This window comes from Crocuta crocuta, unplaced genomic scaffold (genome assembly GCF_008692635.1).
Source record: "Crocuta crocuta isolate KB4526 unplaced genomic scaffold, BGI_CrCroc_1.0 scaffold556, whole genome shotgun sequence".
NCBI classification, from domain to species: Eukaryota; Metazoa; Chordata; class Mammalia; order Carnivora; family Hyaenidae; genus Crocuta; species Crocuta crocuta.
The window spans coordinates 4,568,377-4,595,211 of NW_027527436.1; the positions used below are offsets into that span (position 1 = coordinate 4,568,377).

At 39.0% G+C, this 26,835-nt stretch overlaps 1 protein-coding gene across 1 annotated transcript in view; it reads left to right on the top strand.

Moving 5' to 3' along the window:
* Positions 1-455: 455 nt before the first annotated feature.
* RRP15 (ribosomal RNA processing 15 homolog) overlaps positions 456-26,835 on the top strand; it is a 37,677-nt gene continuing 11,297 nt past the window's right edge. Inside the window, exons 1-4 of the mRNA XM_077759502.1 lie at positions 456-600; positions 11,280-11,554; positions 14,264-14,361; positions 16,968-17,169. Coding sequence (XP_077615628.1) covers positions 456-600; positions 11,280-11,554; positions 14,264-14,361; positions 16,968-17,169 — 720 coding nt within the window. The remainder of the gene's footprint in view (positions 601-11,279; positions 11,555-14,263; positions 14,362-16,967; positions 17,170-26,835) is intronic.

Consider the following 26,835-nt stretch of genomic DNA (forward strand, 5'->3'; position numbering starts at 1 on the left):
ATCTGGTGCGTGGCGTCGGTGCCTGGGGAGAGGGGACGGTGCTCTCAGACTAATTAGCGCCGCCGAGCGCGCTCTCCTGCTGCCCAGCCGCGGGCGCTGTTAGGAGGCCCGGGAGGGACGCTGGAGGAACCCCCTAAACCAACTTTCCATAAAGCCGCACAGAAGGGAATTGGTGTAGGGAGGGAGTCAAGGTGGACTGCTCCTGGCTGCGGCAGCGGTCCAAGGCAAGGGCGAGCTGCTCGGGGAGGCGGCTGGGAACGCGCATCGCCCGATGGTCCTCACCACCCGAGCGGACTTCAACCAGACACTCACCAATTCCCCAGCTGAGGCCCCGCCCCGGAACTTCCGGCGAGAGGGCCCCGCCCCGGAACCTTGTGTCCCCGGAACTAAATGCCGAAGTTCTTTTTGTTACCCCCGGTCGCGATTTTCTCACTGGTCGCTTCCGGTGAGGAAAGATGGCTGCGGCCGTGAGGGACTCACGTGTGGGTGCGGGGAAAAAGCTGAAAAATTCTCTAAAGAAGAAAAAGAAGATGAAAATGGTAGCCAGGGCAGTCGCTTCGGAGTTGGAAGAGGAGGGCAAAGACGCTACCGACAGTGGAGGTAATGCTCTAGGGTTGAACTGTGGGCTGCTGAAAAGAAAGGCCCGGTTGAAACTTGGGGCAAGCAGGGGATGCGAGTGGCTTTGCAGCTAGTTTTATCTCGGCGTGGCATCGGAGGGGAGATTTGGGCCCAGTGAGAAGACTAGGTAGCGGACGCTTTGAAACTCCACATCCTTTTACTAGATATTTCCACTGTCACTGTTACTAATTAAAGCGTATGCAACTGGTACTGACAGTAGCAGAAAGGTTACAATGACAGTAGGCAAAGGGAAGGGGGGGGTATTTTAAATTACGAGTGGGATAGGTTTCGCTCTTTCGTAGGGAAGGAGCGAAAGGCCAAAGAGGTTAGAGAGAGATAAGTGGTACTTGACTTCTGTGGTCGGTGCGTCACCCGGGAGTTAGAGACCTGATAGCAATGAATGAAACAAGAGTACTTGGTTAAAGTAGAATAAATAAAAGTATCAGTTGAACTCTCAGAGACGCTTGCTATTGAAAGAGAAGAAAGGTACTTTGAGGCCTTCAGCCCCGAGGTTGACCATGCTGCACCTCTTTTAAGACCATCATTCTTGGCATTAACTTCTTTGGTTACAAGAAATTGCGACGGTCCCTGACCTTCTGTCCAGTTATTGCTCCTTCCTACTAGCTGGAGCTTTGTAATAGCCGGAGCTCTTCTTTTATAATGTACAGATTACGTGAGTTATGTCCTCAGGATGGTTCATTGGGTCCCCATCTCAGAATAACATCCAGAAATCTGAGATTGTATGGTCGTCTTATCTCATAATTTCCTACTCTGCTCCCTACTAACTACTAACTGTAATCTAGCTACATTGATATCCTTGTGATTTAACACATCAAACAGGCTCCCACACCAGGGTTTCAGTACTTGCTGGGACTTCACTACCTAGAGTATTTTTCAAATGCTTCTGTGTTTCTCCCTCACTTCCTCTATCTCTGATCCAATGTTTTATCTGCAAGACTGGTCTCTGATCCCCTTCCACAATGTACCGCCACTACTCTTCCTTCATCTTGTCTCCCTGCCTTCACTTTTTGACTTCTCATGCTTTTTCTCAGTGTTTTCCCAATCATTTGACATATTGTGTAATTGTGCGTCTCTCCCAGCTGGAATGTAAGTTCCCTAAGAGTAAAGATTGCTCTTTCCCAGTACCTAAAACATGCCTGCTGCGGAGTGTGTTTTTCACAGTAATTTAAGTAATTGAATCGATAAGCCTGGATTTCCAAGACCAAGAAGATGAAATGGTCACTGTAGTCTCTAGGTAATTACACTCCTCATCTCCTTCCAAAGGAGTTGAGGAGAACAATTTGTTGAGCAGCAATAAGAACTTGTGGTTCTGACCCTTCCTGTACTATAGACTAGTTCATGTGGGGTTGTCAGAGAAAGAAACACTACCTTTGAAGCAAAATATCAGTACTGCTTACAAATTCAGGTGGAAATTAGTATGTTCAAGTACTGAATAATTCCAAGTTAGAGCTGTTCTGACCTTTCAGTGTAGTATTGTCAATGCCAGTTAGGTTCTGAGGTTCTCTTGCTACTGTAGATCAGTTACATTGTGGATTAAGAAAGGTTTGGGGTAATGTGGAAACCTAATTTTCTAATGTAGTTGGATAACTTACTCCATGTTGAGGATACAAAGGTTGAAAAAATTTCTGCCGTAGAATTACAGTCTTAACTGAGATAGATATTAAACAAGACTGTAATACGATGTTTTGAGTATTATTAAAAGGAAGTGGTAGAGGTAGTTATTACAGTCATGATCCAATTAAAATGGTAAGGATGGAAAGAGAGAACCCCATATCCTTCAGAACCCAGCTTAGGCATCGCTTTCTGTCTTATACATATTACTCATAGTATGCTCTGTTATTATCTTAGCATGTCTTTCTCCTTATAGATATAGGTTCCCCAAATGCTGGAACTGTGTGCTATGTATCTTTATTTTCAAAGGGCCTTCCTTGCACATTTTAGTATTAAGTAGATTTTCGTTTTGAAGAAATGAATATGTGGCCTTTCATGTAGGCCTTAGAAGGATGAATAAATTTCTGTCTGGGGGTGGAGACGACAGTTTCCTCAGACATACAGGAAAAGTATGTACCATGGCACACAGTCTCTTAAAGTGCATGGGCTATTTGGGACACAATGAATTGTCTGCTATGACTCCAGCTATTCAAAGAAGTTATACTAGTGAAACTGGGAACAGAGGGTGAAGAGCCTTGTGGGTCATATGAAGGAAATTGGACTTTCCATTTGCAGGCAGTAGGGAGCTATTGAGAACATGTAAGGAAGAAAATGACACATGTTTATAAATATGCTGCCGGCTCTGTGGCGACTGACGTGGAGTGCCAGAACCACTGATGAGCAGTTGCAAACCTGTGTCAGGTTTGCATGAGGACAGGCCTGTGAAGAGAGAGAAGGGACCTACTTGAAATGTTTCTCAGAAGGAAATCATTCAGTTTTCCAAATAACCAACCTGCCAAAAAACTCATAGCACCATAAATTTTGGGTGTACTCTACTGGTAGAGGAATTACATAATAACAGCTTTATTTTTTGAGCATTTCTACGTACTGTTCTAAGTTCCTCATAGGTGTATCATTTCAATTAATTCTGACAACAAACCTATGAAATAGATAATATTATTCTTATTTTACTTACGGGAAACTGAGGCCCAGAGAAGTTCTAACTTGTTCATCCCAATACATAAGCTGATGGCTTGAGCGCCTACACTCTTGACCACTACACTTTCTCTGCACTTTCTTGTTCTGTTACCCTTTAGATTTTGACTTTGTTGACTCCATCAGGACTTCCTTCAGGATTTAGACTGTACCTTTTACAGAGGTAAATTTAAAAGGCCTCTTATTTAATACATTCAGTAATGTAGGTCCATTGGTCATAAGATGGGACATCTTCCTTTTGTCTAATTCAGAATTTGTTATTTAATATAAGTATTTGCTATTTTCCTCTCATGAAATCAGTTACTTCTGGAAAGGTGACCCATCTTTTGTAGTTCAGATATTTATGTATGTGTGGCCTTGGCAGAACTAGTAAGTTTTCAAAAAATTTCAGCTAATGGATGCTGAGAAACTTTAAAGGCAGAAGATTGAATTTGGCTTCAGACACATCACTGAATCAGGGTGCAAATTATAGGCTTATTATTAAAGTGAAGTGTACCGACTCATTTTATCAGGAATTGAATCAGAGGCTTCTCTTTGAATTTTAATTGGATCCTAAAAATTGATAAAGATGTGCCTTATCATGAATATTTGAAAGCAAATTCTTTTAGTAAGATGCCACTTAAATTTAGTAGAAAACACACAGGTATAACCCATGCATTGTTTGAACTTTTCCTTCTGGCCTTAATTTGTTTTGGCACATTATGTAAGAAAGGTAAAAGCTATCTATATATGCTTTTACCATTGTAAAACTCTTAAGTATTGTTTGTCAGACTTTGCAGAAGTTTCCTCGTTCTGATAAGAACGAGGCACACACAGGCACACGTAGCCTCCCTAGTTAGTAAATCAAGTCAGGTGAAGAAGTAAAAACAGAGGTTGATGGTGTCAAGTATTATGAAGGGGAGTGGTGTCAAGTATTATGAAGGGGAGTTTGATAACCTCTACCTCTGAGTTATCCTTGAACTACACAGATTTATTGAATTGATGCAGTGTTGGAGGTTGAGACACAATGCTAACTTTATTCTTATGCTTGTAGTCTTAAAAAAAAAAAAAAAAAAAACCNGCCATGATGTGATCAACCCCTCCCTCATAACATGGGCTCATGTGACTATAACTTGGTAGAGAAGAATGTCAATTCCATATTTTCTGAGTTTTTCTGGTCACATATATGAAAAATGGCCATATGCGTCTAACAGAAGCCTTGATAACAATCCAGTTTAGAAGGTCCTAGGAGTTATCGCTTCATTTTTGATAAACTATAAAGCTGTATTTTAGATATAATAACCTAGCAGATAAATGTGCATTTCATCAAACTGTAGCTTACAGCCTCCTTAATCATGTAAGTTACTTAAAATAGCAAAGGAACATGTCTAAGAAATGAAATATATCATAGCCCTACTTGAGTAGTTTAGCAATTTATAGGAAAGACTCAGGAAACAGACTGCACCCAGGTTCTGTGCTTTCGCTTGCCTAGATAGCGCATATAATCACATCTTTTAATTTGTCTTATAGTAGAACTTTAATTTTAATTTCCATATTTTTATGGAAATTTGGGATGACTTCATTTTTTTCCAAAGATAAGTGCTTTAAAATTTTTTTTAAATATCAATTTTGAAAATTCTAAATTTAGTAATAATGGCAGGAAAGATCACGTGGCTTGAGCAGAACGAATGATTCACAGCTAGAATGGGGAGCAGTAGTTTCAAAGCTCTTGATAACTGGGACAGTGTGCGTTCTTAGGAAGACTCAGAATGGGGATGACGAAGGGGCTCTTCTGGGTAGCTGAGGCTTAGAAACAGATTTTCTTAATGTTGATTTATTTTGAGAGAGAGAGTGCGTGTGTACAGGGGAGGGTCACAGAAAGAGGGAGAGAGAATGCCAAGCAGGGCAAGAGCCCAACGGAGGCCTAATCTTAAGACTGCGAGGTCACGATCTGAGCTGAGGTCAAGAGTCAGACGCGTAACCAACTGGGCCACCCAGGCACCCCTATCTTTTTAATTCAAGTTTTCTTAAACTATTTAATGAATATTTTCTGCTTTAACTCAGTACAGGTTAGTCTGGGTTGAATCTTAGGTTCAAAGCTTTCTAGTGCCTCAGGAGTCAAACAGTTGTATTGCTCTATCCAGTTAACTTTATAACTTCAGACAAAATTTTAACTTTTCTAAGCTTTGGAATCATCCCCTGTGTAAATAGAAGAATAAGAGCAACTCAGAGTGTTATGAGTATTAAATGGTAATCATAAAAATTGTTTTTAATAGTATCTTGCTCTGGGTGGCTCAGTGAGTTAAGTATCCAGCTCTTGGTTTTGACTCAGATCATGATTTCAGTTTGAGATCAGGCCCTGCATCAGGCTCTGTGCTGACATCAAGGAGTTTGCTTGGATTCTCTTTCTCTGCCCCTCACCATCTCCTCTCTCTCTCTCTCGCTCTCTCTCTCTTTCTCAAAATAAATAAACTTTAAAAGGAATTTTAAAAAATAGCGTCATGCTCTAAATACATGTTAGCTGTTAGTATTGTCAATATTTTAGAGTACTTGAAAAGTTGTGGGACTTGGTGCAGCTGGCTAGCTCAGTTGGTAGAGCATTTAACTCTTGATCTTGGGGTCATTAGTTCAAGCCCCACTTTGGGCATAGAGCTTACTTGAAAAAAAAAAAAGGCATGGGACAGTGATGTTGATCACTTCTAAAATAAAGTCATAGGTAGTCTGCACTTGAAAATTCCCTGGCGTGTGCCTTATAGGCTATAACGGAGACTGTAGGTAGAATTATAATGGAAGTAAAATTCGTCTTACCCTTTGTTTTTTGGCATCCTTTTTAAAGCTTTTGTGATCTTCCATCTCGGGTCTGTCTTCCAGGTTTTCAGTATTCTTGTGTGTCCTCTGTTACTCTCTATTATTTATTTCACACTGACTGTGTACCAGGGCTGTGTTAAGTTTTTTTCATGTGTTATCTCATTTAATCAACATAACAAACGAATGCTCTGTAGATCCTGTTTTCATGCCTATTTTGTTATAAAGAAACTGAGAAAAAGAGGAAATAATACTGTTGGAAAGTAGTGAAATCAGGACTTAATGCCAAGTCTGTCTCATTTTATAATCTGAGCTCTTCACCCTTGTGCTAGACAACTAGCTGGTCGTCTGAAGCTTCCCATTCAGCGTTTCACACATCTTGTAGATTGCAGCTACCAGAGGTGTTCCTTGCTTACTCATTTCTCCTCCGCCACCACATTAAAATTCTTACCATGTGTGTCTATGTGTGTGGTACATAAGCAACACTTAAATGTTAACTCTGGGCTAGGCACTCTTTTAAGAATTTTATATATATTAACTCTTAATTGTCATAAAACTGAAGTAGATACTGTTTTATTGCCATTTTTACAGATGAGGACACTAAGGCAAAGAACTTAATAACCATCAGAAAAGTCACATAGATTTGTGTCTGGAGTTGAGGTTGAATTCAGGTAGCCAGACTTCTGTTTCCATACTCTTAACTACCACTAGCTGATCTCTACCAAGTTTTTATGAGGAATTCTGTTTGATTTAGAGTAAATTCTAAAGGTGTGAAGTAAGTTAAATGTTAATCAGTAGCCTTCATGCTCCCAGATGGTATTGGTATTTTCAATGAACAACCTTCTTGATCCAATAGAGAAACTGTTTAAAAGTAAAGGCCTCAGGTAGGTACCAAGAGAAAAAAACCGGAGCAATTTGGCCTCTTACTGGAAACACACACGTACAGTGCTGTAATTTTAAACCACTTGGTTTTAATTTGGGGGTTAATGTGCATATTTTATTTCTTGGATCGTAAATCAGACCTGCTTTTTTATAAACCAGCCAGCTTTTTATACTCAGTCCTTACTATCCAGTTCCTAGATCCGGTTTCATGCAGTCTGAACTTCTTGTCATTTCATCAACATTTCACCTTCTTTCACATTCCCATGCTTTTGGACATGCTGGTTTATGCTGCCTGGAACGCCCATAATAATGATGATTATAATAATTTGAGTTTTTATACAGGGCATTGACTTAGATCTAGGAAGTTTTTGGTTCTAGATTTAGTGATCCTGCCTCTTTCAGTTCTCGTGGGTTGTGGAGTCTTACTTCCCTCGCCTCCTTCCTTCTCTTGTCATTCAAACCCTTGCTTAGAAGTGACTTTAATATCATCTTCGTAAAAGATACCCCCAAACAGTCACCCTTTTCCTCATTACCTTTTCTTTTTTAAAAGAACACTTACGAATTTTACAAGTTGTAAAACCAAATTTTGCAGTTCGTTAATGGATTTATTGACCCTACTAAACATATGACTTTTTCAAGGAGAGGAACCTAGTTTCGACTTTTCTCTTTCCCTTTCCTTCTCCATCAGTCATGAATGCCCAGGAAATATTGAAGGACTGAGTCTTCTTAAAACTTTATCTCACTTTCTGGGCCAACAGCTAACTAAATGTGGGATCAGGGACAGATGGCAGATTTGAAAGGGAGCTGGAAGTTGGGGAGGAAGGCAGCAGCAGACGGGAATGCCCATGTCTACCGCAGCACTGCAGGGCTCTAACTCACTAGCCACACGTGGCTTTTTACATGTAAAAGAATTAAAATTAAAAATTCAGTTGCTCAATTGTACTGGCCTCACTGGAAGCACTTGAGTAGACTCTAATGCCTAGTGGTTAGTGGGCAGCTCTGGTAATAGAATATTTCCATGAATGCAGAAAGTTACATTGGAACCTTTAGTTATTGCTTCCCGTAAGCATTCTTTGTAGTCCTTAACTTCCAGATTTTAAAAATAGGGTGTGAACTTAGAGTTAATGTTTAAGATAGCACTCAAGGCTTAAAAGAAGTTTTTACTTATATGGTGCTGTGGATATAGTCACTTAACTTCTGTTGGTAAAGATCAGTTAGTAGAAAGTTTTTTTACAAAATCTCATCTTCATAGGGTACAGTGAAATTTTAAGACCCAGTTCTACTTTCTGATTTGCTTTATCTTTGGTATCCTTGAAGTAAATACTTTTTTTTTTTTTTTTTTTTTTTGGAGCTGCTATAAGTAGANTCCATTTTTGCAGTCAATGCCTGACACCTCTGAGCTAGAACTTCTTTTAAAAAATCAAAAATTATGAATCAAGTGGATTCTTTTGGGATTGTTAAGTGCTTTATATAGGTTGTATAAAATGGTGTTATAAAACCTTTCATGGATTTATTGTGTGCCTAGAATATGCATATTGTGATAGTCTGGGTAAGAAACACCAAGAAAAAATGCTAAAGTTTAGAAGTAGAGAATTGTAGTAGCTTATACAGTCGTAAAGTCTTTTGGCTGCTTTCACAGTGCAACTGAAAATAGGATATTTGTTGCAGTTTGTGCGTGAATTCATCAGCACAAAACACTAGATGTCAGTATTGTAGTTTTGACATTTTACCAGAAGCTGGTACAGACTTCTGTTTTTCATCACCCAGGTATTCTTCACTGACACAAACTTTTAAGCCACTATGCCTCTTTATATTTAGATAAATGTCTTACTAGAAGAAGCACTTGTCACAGAATTGGTTATTTTGTTATTAATATCTGTGCAGTGCTACTAACTCAGGAATAAAACCTGTGTTTTTTTCATCCAGTTACATTCTCTAAACTTTGTTTCTCGGTGTGCTTTCCCGGGAACACTGGTCCTAGGGGATGCTTCTGAGGGAAAAACTCTGCGACACTGAAAACTGAGATCTAGCAGACACTCAGATTCATCAAATTGAATGATACTGCTAAAAGCTTGTGTTTGGCGAAATCTGAGTCCTTTTTAAAATATTTTATAAATAATACAGTTCTTAAATCACCTGTATTTGTATGTCAAAGCTTAGAATCACACATCCAGCCTGCAGGATACAGAGAAAGCTTCAAATTAAATATGTGGCAAATGAGTTTCTACCTAAAAAAAATTTTTTTCGTGATAAAGAAATGTGTAGAGTGTCCTGACTCCTTATTTCAGCTCATGATCTGAAGGTTGTGTCGGGCGCCGCACTGGTTTCTGTGCCTGCTTAAGATTCTCTCTTGCTTGCTTGAGCGCTCTCGCTCTCTCTCAAAAAAAAAAAAAAAAAAAGCACAGCATAGCATAGTATGGCAGTAGAATTATTAGCAATTTCTTCCATTGTCTCCTTTACTTTTTGATAACATTGATGCACTGTTATCACACTTTGAAGATACTTTATTTTTACTTATATGCTTGAGGTTCATTTTTTCCATATGTGTAAAATGTCTTAAATGTTTTTATTTTCCATTTTCTAATGTTAGAAATTTTCATCTGAACCATATTAAATAATTTAGTTTTATATCTTTTTCATTTCATGATTTCCCAACACTTAAATAAAGGTATTATGCAAAAGTAATAGCAGAATCACAGGTATTATAATGATTAGCAAAGTCGGATCTTTCTGGCACATCTCTCTTAATTCATGGCTTTATAGAGGCGAGAGGATCACTCAAGAGTTAAGAGCTGACTATACATTCAGCTCCTTTTATTTTGGTCATGACAATAAGCTGAATTAAGGGGCGGGAAGCAGAAACTGTTTAGGAAAAACAATATGCACATTAATAGAAATGACTTAAATAAGAAAGGTGAGAATTGAGTTGAGAGGCAGATTATTTTGAAGTAACAACAAAAAGCAATGAGACTTCTCAGAAGTAGAAGCGGACGTTCTGGTTATGAAACTGCGCTACGGTCCAGGCAGAGGGGCCCCAACGCAGTGCTTTGTTAGCTCCGCTTCTGCTTATGAAGAAATATTCCAAGTTACTAAGCTGTTGGATGATTTTCTCCTTTGAAGTATTTCTAATAAGCTCCATAGGCTTCTGAAGAACAAAACGGAAGCTGTCCAGAAGGCTCTCGCTCCTGTCGCTGTACGCAGATCGCGCTGGCGCTCCTGTTGGTCAGGTGCGGTGACTCCAGCGTGGAGAGAGCAGCAAAATTTAAGGTTCAAGAGCTTCTCAGCAAGTTGATTTTCAAGCAAGGCCACTGACCAGACTCTTCTTTCTGCCGACCCTCTGACCCCAGTTATCTGAGTCTTAAAGATGAACAAGCTGGCAGGGGTGCCTGGGTGGCTCAGTCAGTTAAGTGTCTGATTTCAGCTCCAGTCATGGTCTCATGGTTTGTGAGTTGAGCCTGCACGGGGCTCTGTGCTGTTAGCAGGGAGCCTGCCTTGGATCCTCTGTCCCCTTCTCTCTTTCCCTCTCCCACTTACATTCCCTCTCTCTCTCTCTCTCAAAAATAAATAAACATTTAAAAAAAGATGAACAAGATGGCAAATAACCCATCTATACTTTTTGTGGAGATGGTGCATGATAAAATCCAGCAGTCCACTTTCGTATCTGCAACTAAGAACTTGATGTTGTCATCCAGTTACCATTGAATCTTCAGTGTCTTAGGTGGGTATTACTTTATTAGATTATCTTTCAGAAATGTTAAAACACCTAATTTTATAATGTTACATGCAAATTCTATGAAAGGAGGCTGTGTTTTTTTGTCTTGTTTTTTAGATGTTTCGACACACAAATTTCAGAATTTTGAATCTCTGAGTCAAATCCCTAGAGAGGTTATTCTGACTTCCCTATACCATGGAAACATTGTACCATTTCCTTGATGATCACAGTTGTTTGTTAATTGTTTTAAAAATATAATTTTCATCAGTCTCTTTGAATAGTTTAATGACACAGTTAAGGCCCATGGACTTGAGCGCACCCTACACTGCCCCCATGTCTGCACCTGCTGCCACCTTGATGGAGGTGGTGTGGGCTGGCGGATTTGTTTCTGCTACCTGGGTCCTGGGTGCAGAAGCCCAGCATGACTGGGCCAGGTCTTTGGAGGCCGATGACAGTAGGATGGAGGATCCTTTTGCCCTCTGCTGGTGCCGCAGAGAAGTCCCTGCTTGCGAGAATGCAGGCAGCTGGAGGACTGTTAGCTGTAGGAAGGATCTCGGGGGGTCTGGCGTGGCCTCGGCAGCCTCCAGTATTTAAGTTAATTTGTCGCTACTCTTAGGTTCTGTAAGAAGCTATGGATCAGAAAAGGATCACTTTTCTTCTGATGATGAAGCAATGGAAGCTGACAATGAAGATGAAGTTGAACCCTGTGGCAGTGAAAATGGAAATGCAGCGGAAGCTAGTGTTGGAACTAATCTGGGCTGGGCGGATGCCATGGCCAAAATTCTTAACAAAAAAACTCCAAGAAGCAAACCCACTATTCTAGTCAAAAACAGAGAGCTGGAAAAGGAAAAAGAAAAGTTAAAACAAGAGAGACTAGAGAAAAGAAAACAGGTGTGTCTTAAACCAGTTGTTTTGTAGATTAGATTGTTTTCCTCATCCGGTTGCCTGGTCCAGTTCCCATTCTAGTTTTTAACTTGCTTTTTACGTAGGAGTGAATAACCAAAGTTTGTTTAGAAACTTCATCTAAATTACTCCATTGAGCACATTCACATTTTAAGCATCTAAGCAAAGAACTAGAAATTAAACTCCCAAGAAGTGTATCCTTTTAAAATCAAGTAAGTTATACGTGCGGCAGTGACTCCTGGGTCTAAATATTTCAGTTTTGCTGTTTGTATCATCATTAGGTTCTGAACCAATACAATCCTGTTAGTTACTTTTTGCTAAAAACCTATTTTGTAATATAAATCTAGAGGATGTCATCCTCAGAGATTGGTTGCAGTTCTGAAAGCAGACTATTTCCGTGCTAACCTTGAATTAATTATAACTTGTTAAAGCATTGATGATAGAAGTTAGATTTACAGAGTCTGTTGATTAGAGGCCAGAAGTTGGACTTCAGTTTGCCATTGTGTATTATAAAAATAAAGAAACAATAATAAGGTTTTTAAATCCCTTGTACTTGATGATGTATTTCCATGTATAAAATACTTTTTTAATGAAAGAAAAATAACTTTCTATAATCGTACTGACAGTATAAAAGTACTGATTTCCAAGAGGTACTTCCTAGGTAAAAAAGAAAAATAGATTTGAATTGACATCTCTTTCCTTTTAAGTTCATCCTCCCCCTTAGCTTGTTTCAAGATGAATTATTTCCTTTGTTTCTAATACTGGTTACTCGGTGCAGAAGGCTATATAGGAAAGTGGGATTTTTCAAGCCTTGCTTTTAGAAACAGAACATACTCTGTTATTAATTCTGCATTCTCATTTTGCTTTAAGATTAAGTTTTATCTCTAAATCTTAACTGATAGCTTTTCAACTGAAAATGTGAATCTTTATTTTCTGACAAAAGCTGAAAGAAACTTTAAAAATAGAATTCTTAATTCCTTCTAGGCCCAGTGTTCTAGTAAAAGTAAGAACGTTTTGAAGCCAAGAGAGATGAGTCCCTTTACTCTGCTCCAGGCCAGTGCTTTGTAAGCGAGAGAGGATAGTGTCGGCCTAATGTATGAAAATGCAGCTGTTGGCACCAAAAACAGGACACAGTAGCTACAAGTGCTCTTATTACATATTTCTGAGTAGAGTCTAGGCAAATTATCATTATTTTGGACGTTAAATATTATCAATATCCAGAATATCAAGTTCTTATTTCTAATCATAACTATAAAAATATACTTCAAAGTTAAAAAGCATTTGGGGATTATGTATGCCTTAGGTACTACACATGATTAAGAATCAACTATTTTAAACTTTTTTTAAAAAATTTTTAAATGTTTTATTTATTTCTGAGAGAGAGAGAGAGAGAGACAGAGCGTGAGCAGGGGAGGGTCAGAGAGAGAGGGAGACACAGAGTCCAAAGCAGGCTCCAGGCCTTGAGCTGTCAGCACAGAGGCCGACACTGGGCTCGAACCCACGAACTGTGAGATCATGACCTGAGCCAAAGCTCAGGATGCTTAACTGACTGAGCCACCCAGGCGCCCCTCAACTGTTTTAAAAGTAAGATTTTTAAATTCTGGCATAATCTGATAGTGAATTTCAAGACAGTTAAAGTAAAGTATCTGATTTGGGGAGGAATCGATTCCTTTAGGAAGGAATCTGGCTAATCTTTTCAAGCGAGAGCAGGAATTTGATTTTACTATAATTAGACGTTTTCATTAATACAAAATGAGACATTAGATGGATCCGGAAAAGGAATAGATAAAAGGAGATTTTTTTTCCCACTGATACCTATTACCACCTTTGATGCTCACCAGCTTCATGGTGATGAGCTCATGATATTTAGTGTATTTGCTATTAGGTGATACGCTGGCCTGAGACCACGTATATGCTGATGGAGCGTATTGACGTGTCCGCGTGTCCCAGGTGCTTGGGTGTGGAGTACTACTGAATATGCTGCTCTTCTTTTAAAAACTAATAGAAATTCTTGGGGCGCCTGCGTGGCTCAGTCTGTTAAGCATCCGACTTTGGCTCAGGTCATGATATCACAGTTCGTGGGTTCAGGCCCCGCGTCGGGCTCTGTGCTGACAGCTAGCTCAGGGCCTGGAGCCTGTTTCAGTCTGTGACTCCCTCTCTCTCTGACCCTCCCCTGCTCACGCTGTCTCTCTCTCTCTCTCTCTCAGAAATAAATAAAACATTTTTTAAAAATTAAAAAAAAATAAAAACTAATACAAATTCATAACAGTTCTGATACTGAGAAAGACAGTTTCTGAAAACTAAGGTGTTTAAACTTGTGGTTACTGAAGACGATAGTTTGGGGTCTTCCTGATGCTGAACCACTGATGGTCTGCTGGTGGCAGGTCGGGTGTGTGGCTCTCTCACACCCCACCTTGCCCTGCCTGGCGCCGGCAGTCCCCTGCTCTGGCAGCTCTCCAGGCCCCTGCTGTCAGAGAGCCTAACGGAAACTCACTTTGTGCTTCTCACATGACATGCTGAGTGCTAACCACAGGCCCCCCGAGCTGAACCCCCAAAATGTGGGTTTTTTTCAGTCCCCATGACAAACTAAGCCAGAATGATTTATTACCTTTGTCCTTTCGCAGAGTATCATATCAAAGTATGCTATACTTTCAAAAATGCCTAATAATCTTTCACATAACAATATTTATAACACAGCTTGATAAGAAGCGGGAATGGGAAATGATGTGCAGAGTAAAGCCAGATGTTGTCAAAGACAAAGAAACAGAGAGAAATCTTCAGAGAATTGCAACAAGGTAAGTCTGTTCTTGCCCTTTAAAAAATAAGTATACTGAAGCTTTGATAATGATCCATTTCGGACTAGACCTGATTGTTAAGCTCTGCCTTCCCTGAGCCAAGTGATTTATATCAAAACCTGCCTACTTAATACTGAATTCAGCCGAAGATTTTGCAGGTCTCATGAGGCGAGAATGTAACGTCCTCAGTATATATTTGGTTTGAACCTATTTCAGATCATGTTTTTTTAGTCACAAGAACACTAATTAGACATGCATTTCTCTCACGATGATTGTCTGAATTAATAGCACTAGGTGACTGGTTTTGTTACCTTGCATTGTACTTAAGGCATAAGGAATGATGCATGACAGCAACTTTATGCCGACCTTTCAATCTGCATTTTTTATCATTAGCACCAGACGTTTGTTTGATGCCCTCTGTGTCCAAAGATAAGTAGAACCTGGTGGCTGCTGGGAGGTCCTGGCCTACTCTCCTGAAGGCGTTCTAGTGTGTTTGAGACTAGACGTATATCCTGTGTGCTGGGAACGCACAGCAGGAGATTGTCAGGGGACCAGGGGAAGACTGCACAGAGGAGAGAACATTTGAGCTGCTGCTTCAAGAACATAGCAATTATATGTAGGGGAATTACTCTTAATTTTCTAGCTACCTACATTTTGGGTCATTTGTTAACCCATATGGCTGTTCTGCGGTGAGATAGATAAGGGTGTGAGCAATAGAGCCAGACTGCTAGGTTCCGATCCCAGTGCTGACTTAATCATCCATGCGTCCTTGTGCACGCTACCTAAGTTTGCTCTGTCTCAGTTTATTTACCTATAAAAACAGTAGAATATTATATCTACCCTGCAGGATTTCTCTGAGAAATAAATTAATAACATATAAAGAATTTAGAAAAGTGCATGGTTGGTGTACAAGAGTAAGTACTTCGTTAAATTTTATACCCTCGGCACCTCACTTTCCTCACTTGGGTCCCAGCTCTGCTCTGAAGGGTGTGGAATTTTATCCTCATATATAAGCTAATAAGCTAGACTGTTAGTTTCCTGGATACTGGCAGAAGACAGGACACTTCTGGGTCAGAGACAAAGGACTTTTGTTACTGTTGGCAAAGCAGTAGTCAGAGCATCACGTTCCCACCGGTTCCCTTTGTCCCTCAGGGCAACACAGGTGCCCTATATGGATGCTTGAGTGTGTGGTGGGTTGTGTTACAGGAAAACGCTGTACTTGAGAATGAATCTATTGCTTTTGTGGTGAATGGTAACAAGCCTACTCTTTGTCTTGGGGGAGATGTTGCCTTGTCCCTCAGGGCTGCATACGGTACACTGAACTCTCAGCAATGACCTGTGTAAAGAACCGCCAGGGCCTCGCATCCTTGCAAAACTTAGCAAGAATGTACAGGGATGCTCAGGGCCATGGCGGAGTACCACTCCCAGTGATTTAGAGCTGGAAAGGATGTTAATGGTTTAAATCAGTGTTGTCCAGTAGAAATATAATGTGAACCACATAAATATTTTAAAACTTTTTAGTAGCCACACTGAAAACAGTTAAAAAAAAAAAAAGAGAGATGAAATTCATTTGAGTAATGTATTTTATTTAACCCAATATACCCAAGTCATTTTTATTTTATCCTATAATCAACATAAAAGAATTATTAATGAGACTTTAAAATTCTCTTTTTTCATACTAAGTCTTCAAAATTCACTGTGTGTTGTAAACCTGGAGCATTTTGCAATTTGGACCAGCCAGTGCTTGTCGTGGTTTACTAGCTACATGGGGCTCATGGCTGCTGTAACGGACACTGTAGGTCTTAACCTTCAGAATTCATCTTGGAATGAACTTCACTACAGAACATGTTTTAAATTAGTGTTTCTTAAAATAGGATTTTAATATTAGTTTTATATTGTAAGAATTGCAGATAATATAACTAAATATTTTTTAAGCTGCTTGAGTATAATTTTTCCCATTTAGATATGAAATGGAGATCTAGAAAACCTTCCCTGGAGTCAGATGGCTGGACAGCTAACTGTGGAGGCTGCTCTCTTTCTGTCACATTGTAATACCTTCAGTTATTGTAGAATTCTATTTTGAGAAATAGATATTTGTGTTAAAAGTAATTTTTAGTTCTAATTGCATAAAAGCTGATTTAGAAACGTGAAAGCTGAAGAGAAAAACCACCTTTTTTTTTTTTTTTAAATGTTTTATTTATTTCTAGGAGAGAGACAGCGTGAGCAGGGGAGGGTCAGAGAGAGAGGGAGTCACAGACTAAAACAGGCTCCAGGCTCTGAGCTGGCAGTCAGCACAGAGCCCGACGCGGGGCCCGAACCCATGAACCGCGAGATCATGACCTAAGCGAAAGTCGGACGCTTAACCGACTAAGCCACCCAGGCGCCCCGAGAAAAACCATCTATTAATCTACATATATTCTCTATTCAGAAATGTATATTCCTTCTTTGAAATAAATTTATGTTCATTTTTTAGATTCAGCTCTTTTCATTTGAGTGCCTGTAAATGCCTGCCTCTTTCCTAAGCAGTAAAAATGTGTTCTATCTTCTGTGTTTGTACTTAGTGTAACTGTTATTTAATGTTGTTCTGATCATTATCTGTTCTATAGGGGTGTGGTACAGCTATTCAATGCTGTTCAGAAGCATCAAAAGAACGTTGACGAAAAGGTTAAGGAAGCTGGAAGCTCAATTAGAAAACGTGCTAAGCTGATATCGACTGTTTCCAAGAAAGATTTCATCAACGTTCTGAGAGGGATGGATGCAAGTACGAGTGGGAAAAGTTCGACTGGAAAGAACTTGAAAGCCAAACAGGCAAGGCTTTTATAAAGAATTCAGTCCATCTGACTTTTAGCTCTTCAAGTAAAGTTTTGGGTTGAAAAAGCACACTACAGATTTAAAAGTTTGGATTCCTAAGTTTCACGATGATTTATTCAGTATGGAAGTTGCCAGTTAAAAGTGACATATGTACCCCTGCCGTTAGAGGTCGGGAACCAGAGGGTTTAGAGATGGGGCTGGATCTCTCGTATCTAAAACCCTGTCCTTCGTGCATTTGGGAGAATAGAAACCCAGGTGAGGGATACAGCTTCGGTGTGAGATGTTTACCCACAGAGGTAACTGTGATGGCATGTACCTTCTAAAACATGAAGGATCGGAGCCTTGGGGAACATGGTGGAGAGCCATCCTTGTGCTGAGGCCGCTTGGTGATGTCTGGCCAGATAGGAGTATAGATACTGTCTGCCTGCCTCGCATGATAACTGGGCTTCTCCAGTCCTTTTCACCTGTGGGCCCCAATAGTTTCCTTTTTAATATACTAGGTGAGAGGTTCTGAAATGTGCCGTACTCTGAACAGGGCTATTTGTTTATTTTTTGTTTTGTTTTTCAATGACAGCAAAGTACAGGTGTACTCGATGGCTTCATTTCTGTTGCTCAGAAAAAGTACACCCCTCAGGAAACAGGGGTCTCTGTTAGAAGTTGTTAGTTTTCTGTTTGAAACTCTGGCAAGAAGGGCATCCAGGAATTCCCTGCTAGCCTGGGGTTCAAGTATTGTTTCAAGTTCTTTGATTAAGTTGCTGTTTTGCCTAATTTTGACAGATTTTTCTAGGCTGTTTAACTTTCTCTCCTACATATTAAAGGACCCAAATTGTTTTTTAATTATCTATGTGATACTGACGATCACTGGTGCTGCTATTTTAAAATGTTTGTCAGAATTAATTATAAACATGTGAATACTATGTTTGGGAATTTATACTTTTTAGTTAAAAAATCTAAACTGCTGTGTTCTCACGAGGGACATTTTACTCTAAAAATTAGAGAAAGACCCAGCAGCATTGAACAAGAGCTAGCGGGAAAATGGAAAAAGAAAGATCTTTATTTTTTTTTTCTTTTCTGTTCATTTTAAAATAATTTTTAATAGAAGCATTTGTTTAGCTTTGGGATTATTTTTTTCATGACTTGTGAAAATACATGGAGGGTTCTTTCCAGTGCCATTGTTTCTTCTTTCTTACCGTTTGCACTTTTGCCCTTGACTTTGTTTTAGTCTACTTCACTGTCAGACGGGTGTCTTTGCTCTCAAAATAATTTGTTTCTAGAACTTCTTATCCCACCCTAACAGCACTTTGGCACATTTGTTTTAAAAATGTTGCTTTCACTTTGATTTCATATTTATAGAAAAACCACGAGACTCATTTTTATTTGGCTCAGTTTTGCACATGAATAACAAAGAAGTTCTGTAGTATTTCTGATTGGGTCATTTATTAATATCAAAAATATTTACTAGTGCCTGTTTGTACCCAGTGCTATCCTTCTATCTTTTAAATTCAGACAGATGACTTAAAGTAAATGAGCAAATAAGATTAACAGATTCTACATTAGTATGTCTGGACTGCATGTTATCATCAGTTATGCTACAGTAAGAGGTAGTAAGTCAGATGCTTACCTACAGTAAGGTAAATTAAGTGGCTGTCCTGTTTGTGGGAGAAATTTTGATTTAACTGTAATGTTCATTTAGGACATAGATCAGCAAACCTATGAAGTTACTTGAAATAGGTGGACTTTTGAGAGGGAGAGAGAATCCCAAGCAGGTTCCGCATTGTCAGCGCAGAGCCCACAAACCGTGAGATCATGACCTGAGCTGAAATCAAGAGTCAGATGCGTGACTGAGCCCCGAAGTAGGTGGACTTTTAAAGCAGTTGAAGAGAAGGAGGGAAGGTAAAGCTGGAAATGGTGAGCCAAAATGCTGTTCAGAAATGAGAAGTAGATTAATAAAATGGATAAAGGAGGATATTAATTAAGTAGAAAATAAGATTTTCCTTTTTTTCCTCGTATTTTGCCTTTTCCTAGCACCATTATCCTAATAGATGCTTCTTCCCTTCTCAGTCTAACAGGAGAGCTTTTATGGAAGTTCTTTGTCCCTTTCCCAGGGATAATGGATCAGGACCCAGGCTTTTTATCCTGTATTCCTAACGTTATGAAATCTTTAAAGTTCAGAGTCGGTCCATGTATAACCTGGATTCACTGGCAGCTATCTGTCCAAACGCCAATCTGGAAATACCTTCTTTATGTCTTCAAGTCCTTAACCCTGTTATTCCTGTTTTTCGTAGTTGTGGCATTAAAGTCTATGTGCAAAAACAAAAATGAGCCAGTAGTTTCATATTAAGAAAGCTGGATAGAATTGTAATAATATCAACTGGAGATTGGATCCATTATATGAACATACATTCGGAGTGCTTTCATTTTTGTTTTCTTGCTTTATTTTATTCCTTGGAAGCACTTAGAACTTGGGCTGATGTGTTGGCTGATTATATGTAGTAGTTGGAATGGTGACCCCTAAAATGATAAGTCCATGTTCTGATTCCCAGAGCTTATGACTGTATTTTATTTAGAGAAGGGGTCTTTGCAGACATAATTAGCTTAAGGATCTTGAGGTGATAAGATCATTCTGAATTATCTGGGTAGGTTCTAATCCAGTGTTAAGTATCCTTACAAGAGATGCTCAGGGGAGATTTGCCAGACGGAAGTGGGAGGAAGCAAAGTAACCACAGAGGCAGAGGTGGGGGTGATGTGGCCACATGTCAGGCAGCATTCAGTATGCAGGCATGTTCAGTACCATCCCCTCGTACCTCTCAGTGTTCCTGAGGTCACGGCGTTCAGAGACTGCACTACCTGTCCGGGCTCGGGCCTGTCGCCTGCCTCTGTGAGCCAGGGAGGGAACTTAAAAGTCCGACAGCTTCTTCACACAGACTGTCAGCCAATCTTGTGTTTTTATCACACCCTCTCACCCCCACTTGCTCCCTCGCCTCCATTTCCTAAGCATGGATCCAATTTCTCACTTAAACATTAGCTTTTTCTTCTTTCTGATTGGTTACCACTACTCTATCCAGTTTTCGTTTATGTCCCAAAACTTGTTGGCATATTGTGTCTATATTTATTTCCCCTTCTAGATTGTTTCCTTGTTTATTTATAATTTTTATACTTACCATTTTAAGTGGACTTTCCGTAAGAATTAGATAAATGCATGTCTGCTATTTAATTGGAAGATTTCCTTTTTATTTTAAAAGCAAAGAGGTTAATCTTATTCTAACTTCCTATTGCTTTAACAGAATTATTGATAGTCTTTAGTTAATTATAAGGGGCGCTTGGGTGGCTCAGTCGGTTAAGTGTCCAACTCTTGGTTTCAGCTCAGGTCATGATCTCACAGAACGTGAGTTCTAGCCCCATGAGTTCAAGCCCCAGGTTAGGCTTTGTGCTGACAGCCTGCTTGGAATTCTCACTCTCCCTCTCTCTCTGCCCCTCCCCAATTGGCACACATATACGCTTTCTCCTAAAATAGAATAAAAAACTTTTTAAAAGGTTAAAAATTAATTATAAAATATTTCACAAACAGTAAATCTTTAAATAGAAGATTTTTAAAAATTTAATGTTTATTTTTGAGAGAGAAAAATAGAACGTGATTAGGGGAGGGGCAGAGAGAGAGGGAGACACAGAGTCTGAAGCAGGCACAGAATCTGAGCTGACAGCACAGAACCTGACGTGGGGCTCAAACTCAGGAACTGTGAGATCATCACCTGAGCTGAAGTCAGATGCTTAACTGACTGAGCCATCCAGGTGCCCCAGTAATAGAGATTTTTTACTTTTTGAAGTGGATTATTTAAAAACTACTTGTTTCTAAACATTTTTCTAAACTTGTAGCCTTACAGAGAGGAAAGTGTCCACGTAAAGCAGACATATGCATCTCCTGCATTTTTCTGTGTCTGCATCTTGGAGGCAAGCTTTCTGAGCATCCCTCTTCCTTTTAGGATCTTTAGATATCTGAGTTCGTCCTCTGGCATGCGGGTGGTTAACACTGTGTCTTAGAAAATAAAGAAAAGAGAGTGTATGATTAAAAAAAAATCAGTGTATGGATTTCATTTTTTAATTTGATAGATAAGCAGATTATTAAGTCATTTCTTTACACATCACACAGCTATGACCTACCTTTAAATCTGTTTTAAGAGTCGTATGTATTATGCACTACACGTCTACATTTGATTTATTTCATTTTATGTCTTTATATTTGTTATTTTTGTGAGCTACAACTTTACCTGTTAAGTCAGCTTGTTATGGTTAAAAACCATAATCTTCAAAGGCTTTTGATTCCTAGATAGGAGCAAATTTTTTTGTATGTTCCAAAGACTGCCTTTCATATTATTAGCTATTTATCAAGGTATTTTTAATCTTCTGACTCTGCTGATTTAGAGAATATTGTTGCCCTTGAATTTTTTAAATCTGTTTTTTCTTAATTTTATTATATGCAGTCATTATTTCTGGAGTAAAGGCTTTCTGGGAAAGCCTTCCTTAGAGGCCAAAAAGGTATAATTGCTTTTTAAAGATCATTTTTAGGGCAAGAGAGTTTGAAAAGACATAAGTTAAAAGATGTCAGACTGATATATTAAATTACATTTGAGTCATTAATTACTATACTTTATTTCTTGGAGCTGAGCCTGGAAACCGCAAAGTAAAACAAAAAGGTACTTGATGGGCTCATTTCAGAAGAGATAACAGCTAATATCTGTAAATCAAAAAGCCTTCACTAGAACTTAGGGTAAGTAGTATTTTAAGTATTTTTCATCTATTAAAAAAATGAGCTATTTCTTCCATTACATATGACAGGGTTAACTTTTTTTTTTGTCCTTAATAACAATTGCACATCTCTTTTGTCATGTTAACCCGGGCCGTTTGTACAGTGGATGTCCATTACTTTAACGAATGTAAACACATCACACCTCTGTCATTTACAAATGTAACAATCTATTTGTTTTCTTCTTTTGAATTCCTTATATTGCAAAGCTTATATGCAGAAGTAGGTCACTTGTGTTTGTGACTTCAGTGCCCTATGTCTACTTCTCAGTAATGCTCATTGTTTTCTCGATTCACTAGCATGTCATGTCACCAGAAATCTTGTTAAATCAATAGTAGAGACATAGATAATTTTTGTTTTTTTATTTCATGCATATTTTTCTGAGATAGGGCCATGAGAAAGAACACTGTCAGTGAAAGTGAGAGAACTTAAGAAAAGAGCGATTCTCATCCAAAAAGGTAGAAATTTGTGGTGAAGTACTAAATGTTAAATTCAGTGGAGGTTGGTTCTTTGGAGTAACTCAGTCCACCAAACATTTCATATGGAAGCAAGAAGAGAAGCCATTTGAAAACTGTTTAAACAGGTGTTCCAGGTGATACAGACGATATGTTGCTTGTGAAATTAGAAGATTTAGAAGTCAGAAAAATTATGATGGGAGGATGTTCACAGAAAACAGGACTCTCGAGGAACGTGCTTCCGGAGAACACAAGACACTTAGCTTTAATTTTAAAATGTCAAGAAGCAAACATGGTGAAGGCACTGATCCATTCATTGGACTAACCTAGTCTGTAGGTAAAGGTGCTTTCAGTATCTAAAGAAGCATTTTCCATTGTATGCTGTGAATTCTGATAACAGGAAAGGAAGCACCAGTGAGTGGTATTTCTGTTGAAATGTTTACCTTCAAGCTAAAGAATTTCATTTAAAAAGTCATAAATTAGAGCCAGTGTTCAGTGCTGCTGAAACTAGCCTATATTGAAACAGAGTCTTTGTAAACATTGAAAAGAAGTGAAATAAGTGTCAGAGAATGAAGTCATAACGGATAGACATTTTCACTAGTAGTAATCCCCGGGAAAGCAGCCGGCAGCCATTGTGCTCCCATAGGGGAGGAAAGCCTCCCAGTTCTCCAATTTTTCACATCCTTTATAATTTCCGTTCTTTCTTCTTTCTTTCTTTCATAGAGGTTGGAATATAGGGTGTTTGCTGATGGGTTGGGAAGCTGGAAAAGGGATTCTGAGGAAGTAGGTTGGGGTCAGATTCTTAAGTCTTCTGTCTTCGGTTAGGGAATTTGGACTTTATTCTGTAGGCATTTGGGAGCCAGCTGTAAATTTTCATCAGTAAGTGACCTGATCAGATTTGATTCTTTTTAAGGAAAAGGAGGCTGAAGGACGGAAGGACTGTCAGAAGAGCAGCCAGTGGGTGGCGGTTGCCATAAAGCAAGAGGGGGACACCTGAGCTAAGCGGTGGTGAGGAGGGGGTTGGTGCAAGAGAGGAACCAGGTTGGAGAGGTAGTTTCCAGGTTTAGGTTGACTTCATATGAGCCTGACCTGATTCAGGGCCAGTTGTGAGGCCCACGAGGTCTACAGCTTGGGAGATTCAAAAGTGGAGACTGTTTCACAAAATAAAAACTGTAAAAGGTGGAACACGTTTAAGAGGTAGAGTTTATTTTTTATTTTATTTTATCTTAAATTCCAGTGTAACACTATTCTGTTAGTTTTCGGTGTACAGTTAAAGCGAATCAGGACTTCCATACATAACCCAGTGCTCATCATGAGAGGCGCGCATTTTAATCCCCATCTCCTGTTTCACCCGTTCCCCTCCCAACCTTCCCTGTAGTGCTGAAGACTTACAGGATGAAGTCCGCTCCAGGTTGTAATCAGAAATGAGAAGAATGACCTTTACAGAGCAGGTTCAAAACAGCACATGTAGTTAGAGCACTCGGTTAGTGCAGAAGCATGAGCACAGAGGAGCAGACAACCAGAGTAGCAGTGGATAGGAAGGCCCCTTGTTGCAGATATTCAGGAGTCCTCTCTGTTTACCTGGTCAGGGAAGGCACGTACTGTAATTTACAGAGCTTTTCACATGATTAAGTTTAAATGTTCTAGGTTTAAAGAATTGTCAGTTATTTGGAGAGAGTTCTACAATCCCAAACCTAAATCCTGCTCTTGAACCAAATAAATGAAGCCCGGTATCAGCTACATACCAACATGTGAGAAGGCTTATTGATTGATTCCTGATTTTGACGTTGAGTGGTTTTTAGATTTTATTGAGGATGCTCTGTTTAAGGGAGCAACAACAATTTACATTTTATATGACAAAGGTTTTCATTAAAAATTTATGTTTTAATCCCTCGGGAAATATTCTTTCCTTCTGTCATTCAGAACACATACCTATCTAGAGTGTTATGCTTTCCCAATATATTGAATAATCTAGATTTTAATAAGCTAGAGCCATTATTTTTTCCCATACTCTCCAAAGTTGTGGTTATTCCTTTTGCCCTTTTCTTGAAAAGTTGACTAAATTTAGTCAAATTTCTTAGAATTTAAGTGCCTATTTCATTAAAGGTGGGATTGAAGCACCTCTGTATATGGTGAATTTTACGTCTGTGAATCTTAAAAGAGAATAATGTATTGGCTGCTATTACAGAAAAGCATGGCCTGTATGTTACTCAAACTCTTGAATTACAGACTTGCGTGGTTTTCGTTTATTTGAAGTTGCCAATATCATGTTCACCTGTGTTTATAATGAAGCCACAATAATAATTTTCTTATAGTAGGGGAAAGTGTTAGCCAGTTTCTGTTAAAATGTAATTTTCTTAGTGATTGCTGGACAACAAATTTCAATTAAATCCCTTGGAGAAAAAGTTACTGAGGGAGGAAAGTTTTGTTTTGTTTTGTTTTCTGATTTTTGTGATATGAGCACTTGAAATGCAAACACAGAGGTAAGTTTGGGGGCTCTGTCTCTCATACATTTCTCATTAATGACAATCACATTTCCTTCTTAGCTAGGTATTTAGGGGAGGGAATGCTTTTGAAATCCCTGGCTTCTTTCGTATCTTAGTAACTTAGACCTAGACTCCACACTGCTGTATTCTGTTAAAACTGGTTCAGAGACGTACTGAATTCCTGCTTTTGAAGTAAGAAACCTAGGAATGGAGGGACCCCTCACACAGCTCCCTCGGTGGTCCCCCAGCAGTTTTCAGGATTTAATTTGGGGGAGGGGGGGTGGAAGGCAGGCAAGGGGGTAGAGAAGGATGCTGTCCTTAAATTGCCCCGGCATCACATGGCAGCAGTGTTTCACTCACACGTAAAAGCAGCTCTGGCTGGAATGTGTGGAATTCTAGCTTTGTAAATAATTCAGCTTCATGTTTGTTTACTGAAAATGCCTAAATAGATGAGAGTTTAGACAAAAGAGAGACTCCAGAGTTTGAAATGAGAATGAGCATGATTGTACACATTGCTATTGATGGGAACAGCTTAAAGCCAGTTTCTCAACTCCTTTTAAAATAGGCTGTTTAGCTTTAATGTAGTGTGGTTTCGGATTTGGACGACAGTTGTAATCAAAGCAAATTTATGTTTGGCACAGTGGTACGTGCAGCATTTTGACATGGGGGATAAATGCATATGAGGGAAGAAAAGAACTAATTACATAGCTTTGTAGAAATCTTTAGTTACTGTTAAAAGTACTCACGGTGCCATACGTCTCCTGGCCCTGTTTGAAGAAATGTTCTGTTTGAAGCTGCTCAAGTGGATGCTTGTATAGGATTTTCATCCATGAAGTTGAAGCGTTTTTTTTTTTTTTAATTGTCTCGTGCATAGTGAGTCTTAACACTACATGCTTACATTTACATGGTGCATTTTTAAAAATCAAACGAATATTGTACTGTTTCTTGCTGAAAATCATCTATGGGTTTGTTGGGTGTTTTTGTTTTATTGTTTGATTTTGCTTTTTTGTTTGCTTTGTTTTTTGTTTTTGTTTTTGTTTTGTTTTGAAGTTGTAGGCAGCTGAGAATGTGTATGGGGATGCATGATGTATTATGTGGTAGCAAAGGCCACAGACTCTAGAACCTGACTGCCTGGGTTGAAACCACTTGGTCTGCCATTTACTATGTATGGGTTACTTACCCAAACCATGCCCCAGGGTTCTTGTGTATTTAAGATCATCATTCTAGTAGTAGTAAACATCTAGAGATAACTGAGAGTCAACTGAGTTAGAATAGGTAAAGTGCGGCACAGTGCTGGATAAATGTTGGCAGTCATTTTTATTTTCTGTTCCTTGTATTTATTTCTTCCTTTCCTAACGGATAATAGTCAAAAATGAATCTCAGTTGGAAACCAGTTTGAAAAGAAACCATTACTACTTATGAATTATTAGATAATCCATAAATTATCCTACAATTTTATAAAAATTATGTTTAGATTTGGGAAGTTCTCTCTCATTTCGAGTGTATCTACTCTAGTAATGCATAATTCTTACAAAATAATAAAACTGGGTTTCGAGGACCTAGAAATTTGTCTACTTCCTCTTCCCCATTTTAAGTTATGCTTAAGCTAACTCTGTTACTGACAAGATTTTACTTACCAACGAAAGTTTGGTTTCTAAATGGGTGCATTTGTACTATGGTATTTGAAGGTTCTCATCTTTGTGAACATCATTAGAAGATTACACATGTCCCTAGTTGGGGATTCTGTGCATATATGTGGTGACTCAGGGCATTACTAAGTAAGAGTGGTGGTAGAGGGATCAGGAGGGGACTTGCTAGTGTTTGTTTTGTTCAGGGTATTGAAAGGGGTTTTTATATAATTACCATTTTAAGAAGTACTAGAATTCTCATTTTTGAGGTGAGCAACCCCAAATCAGAAATA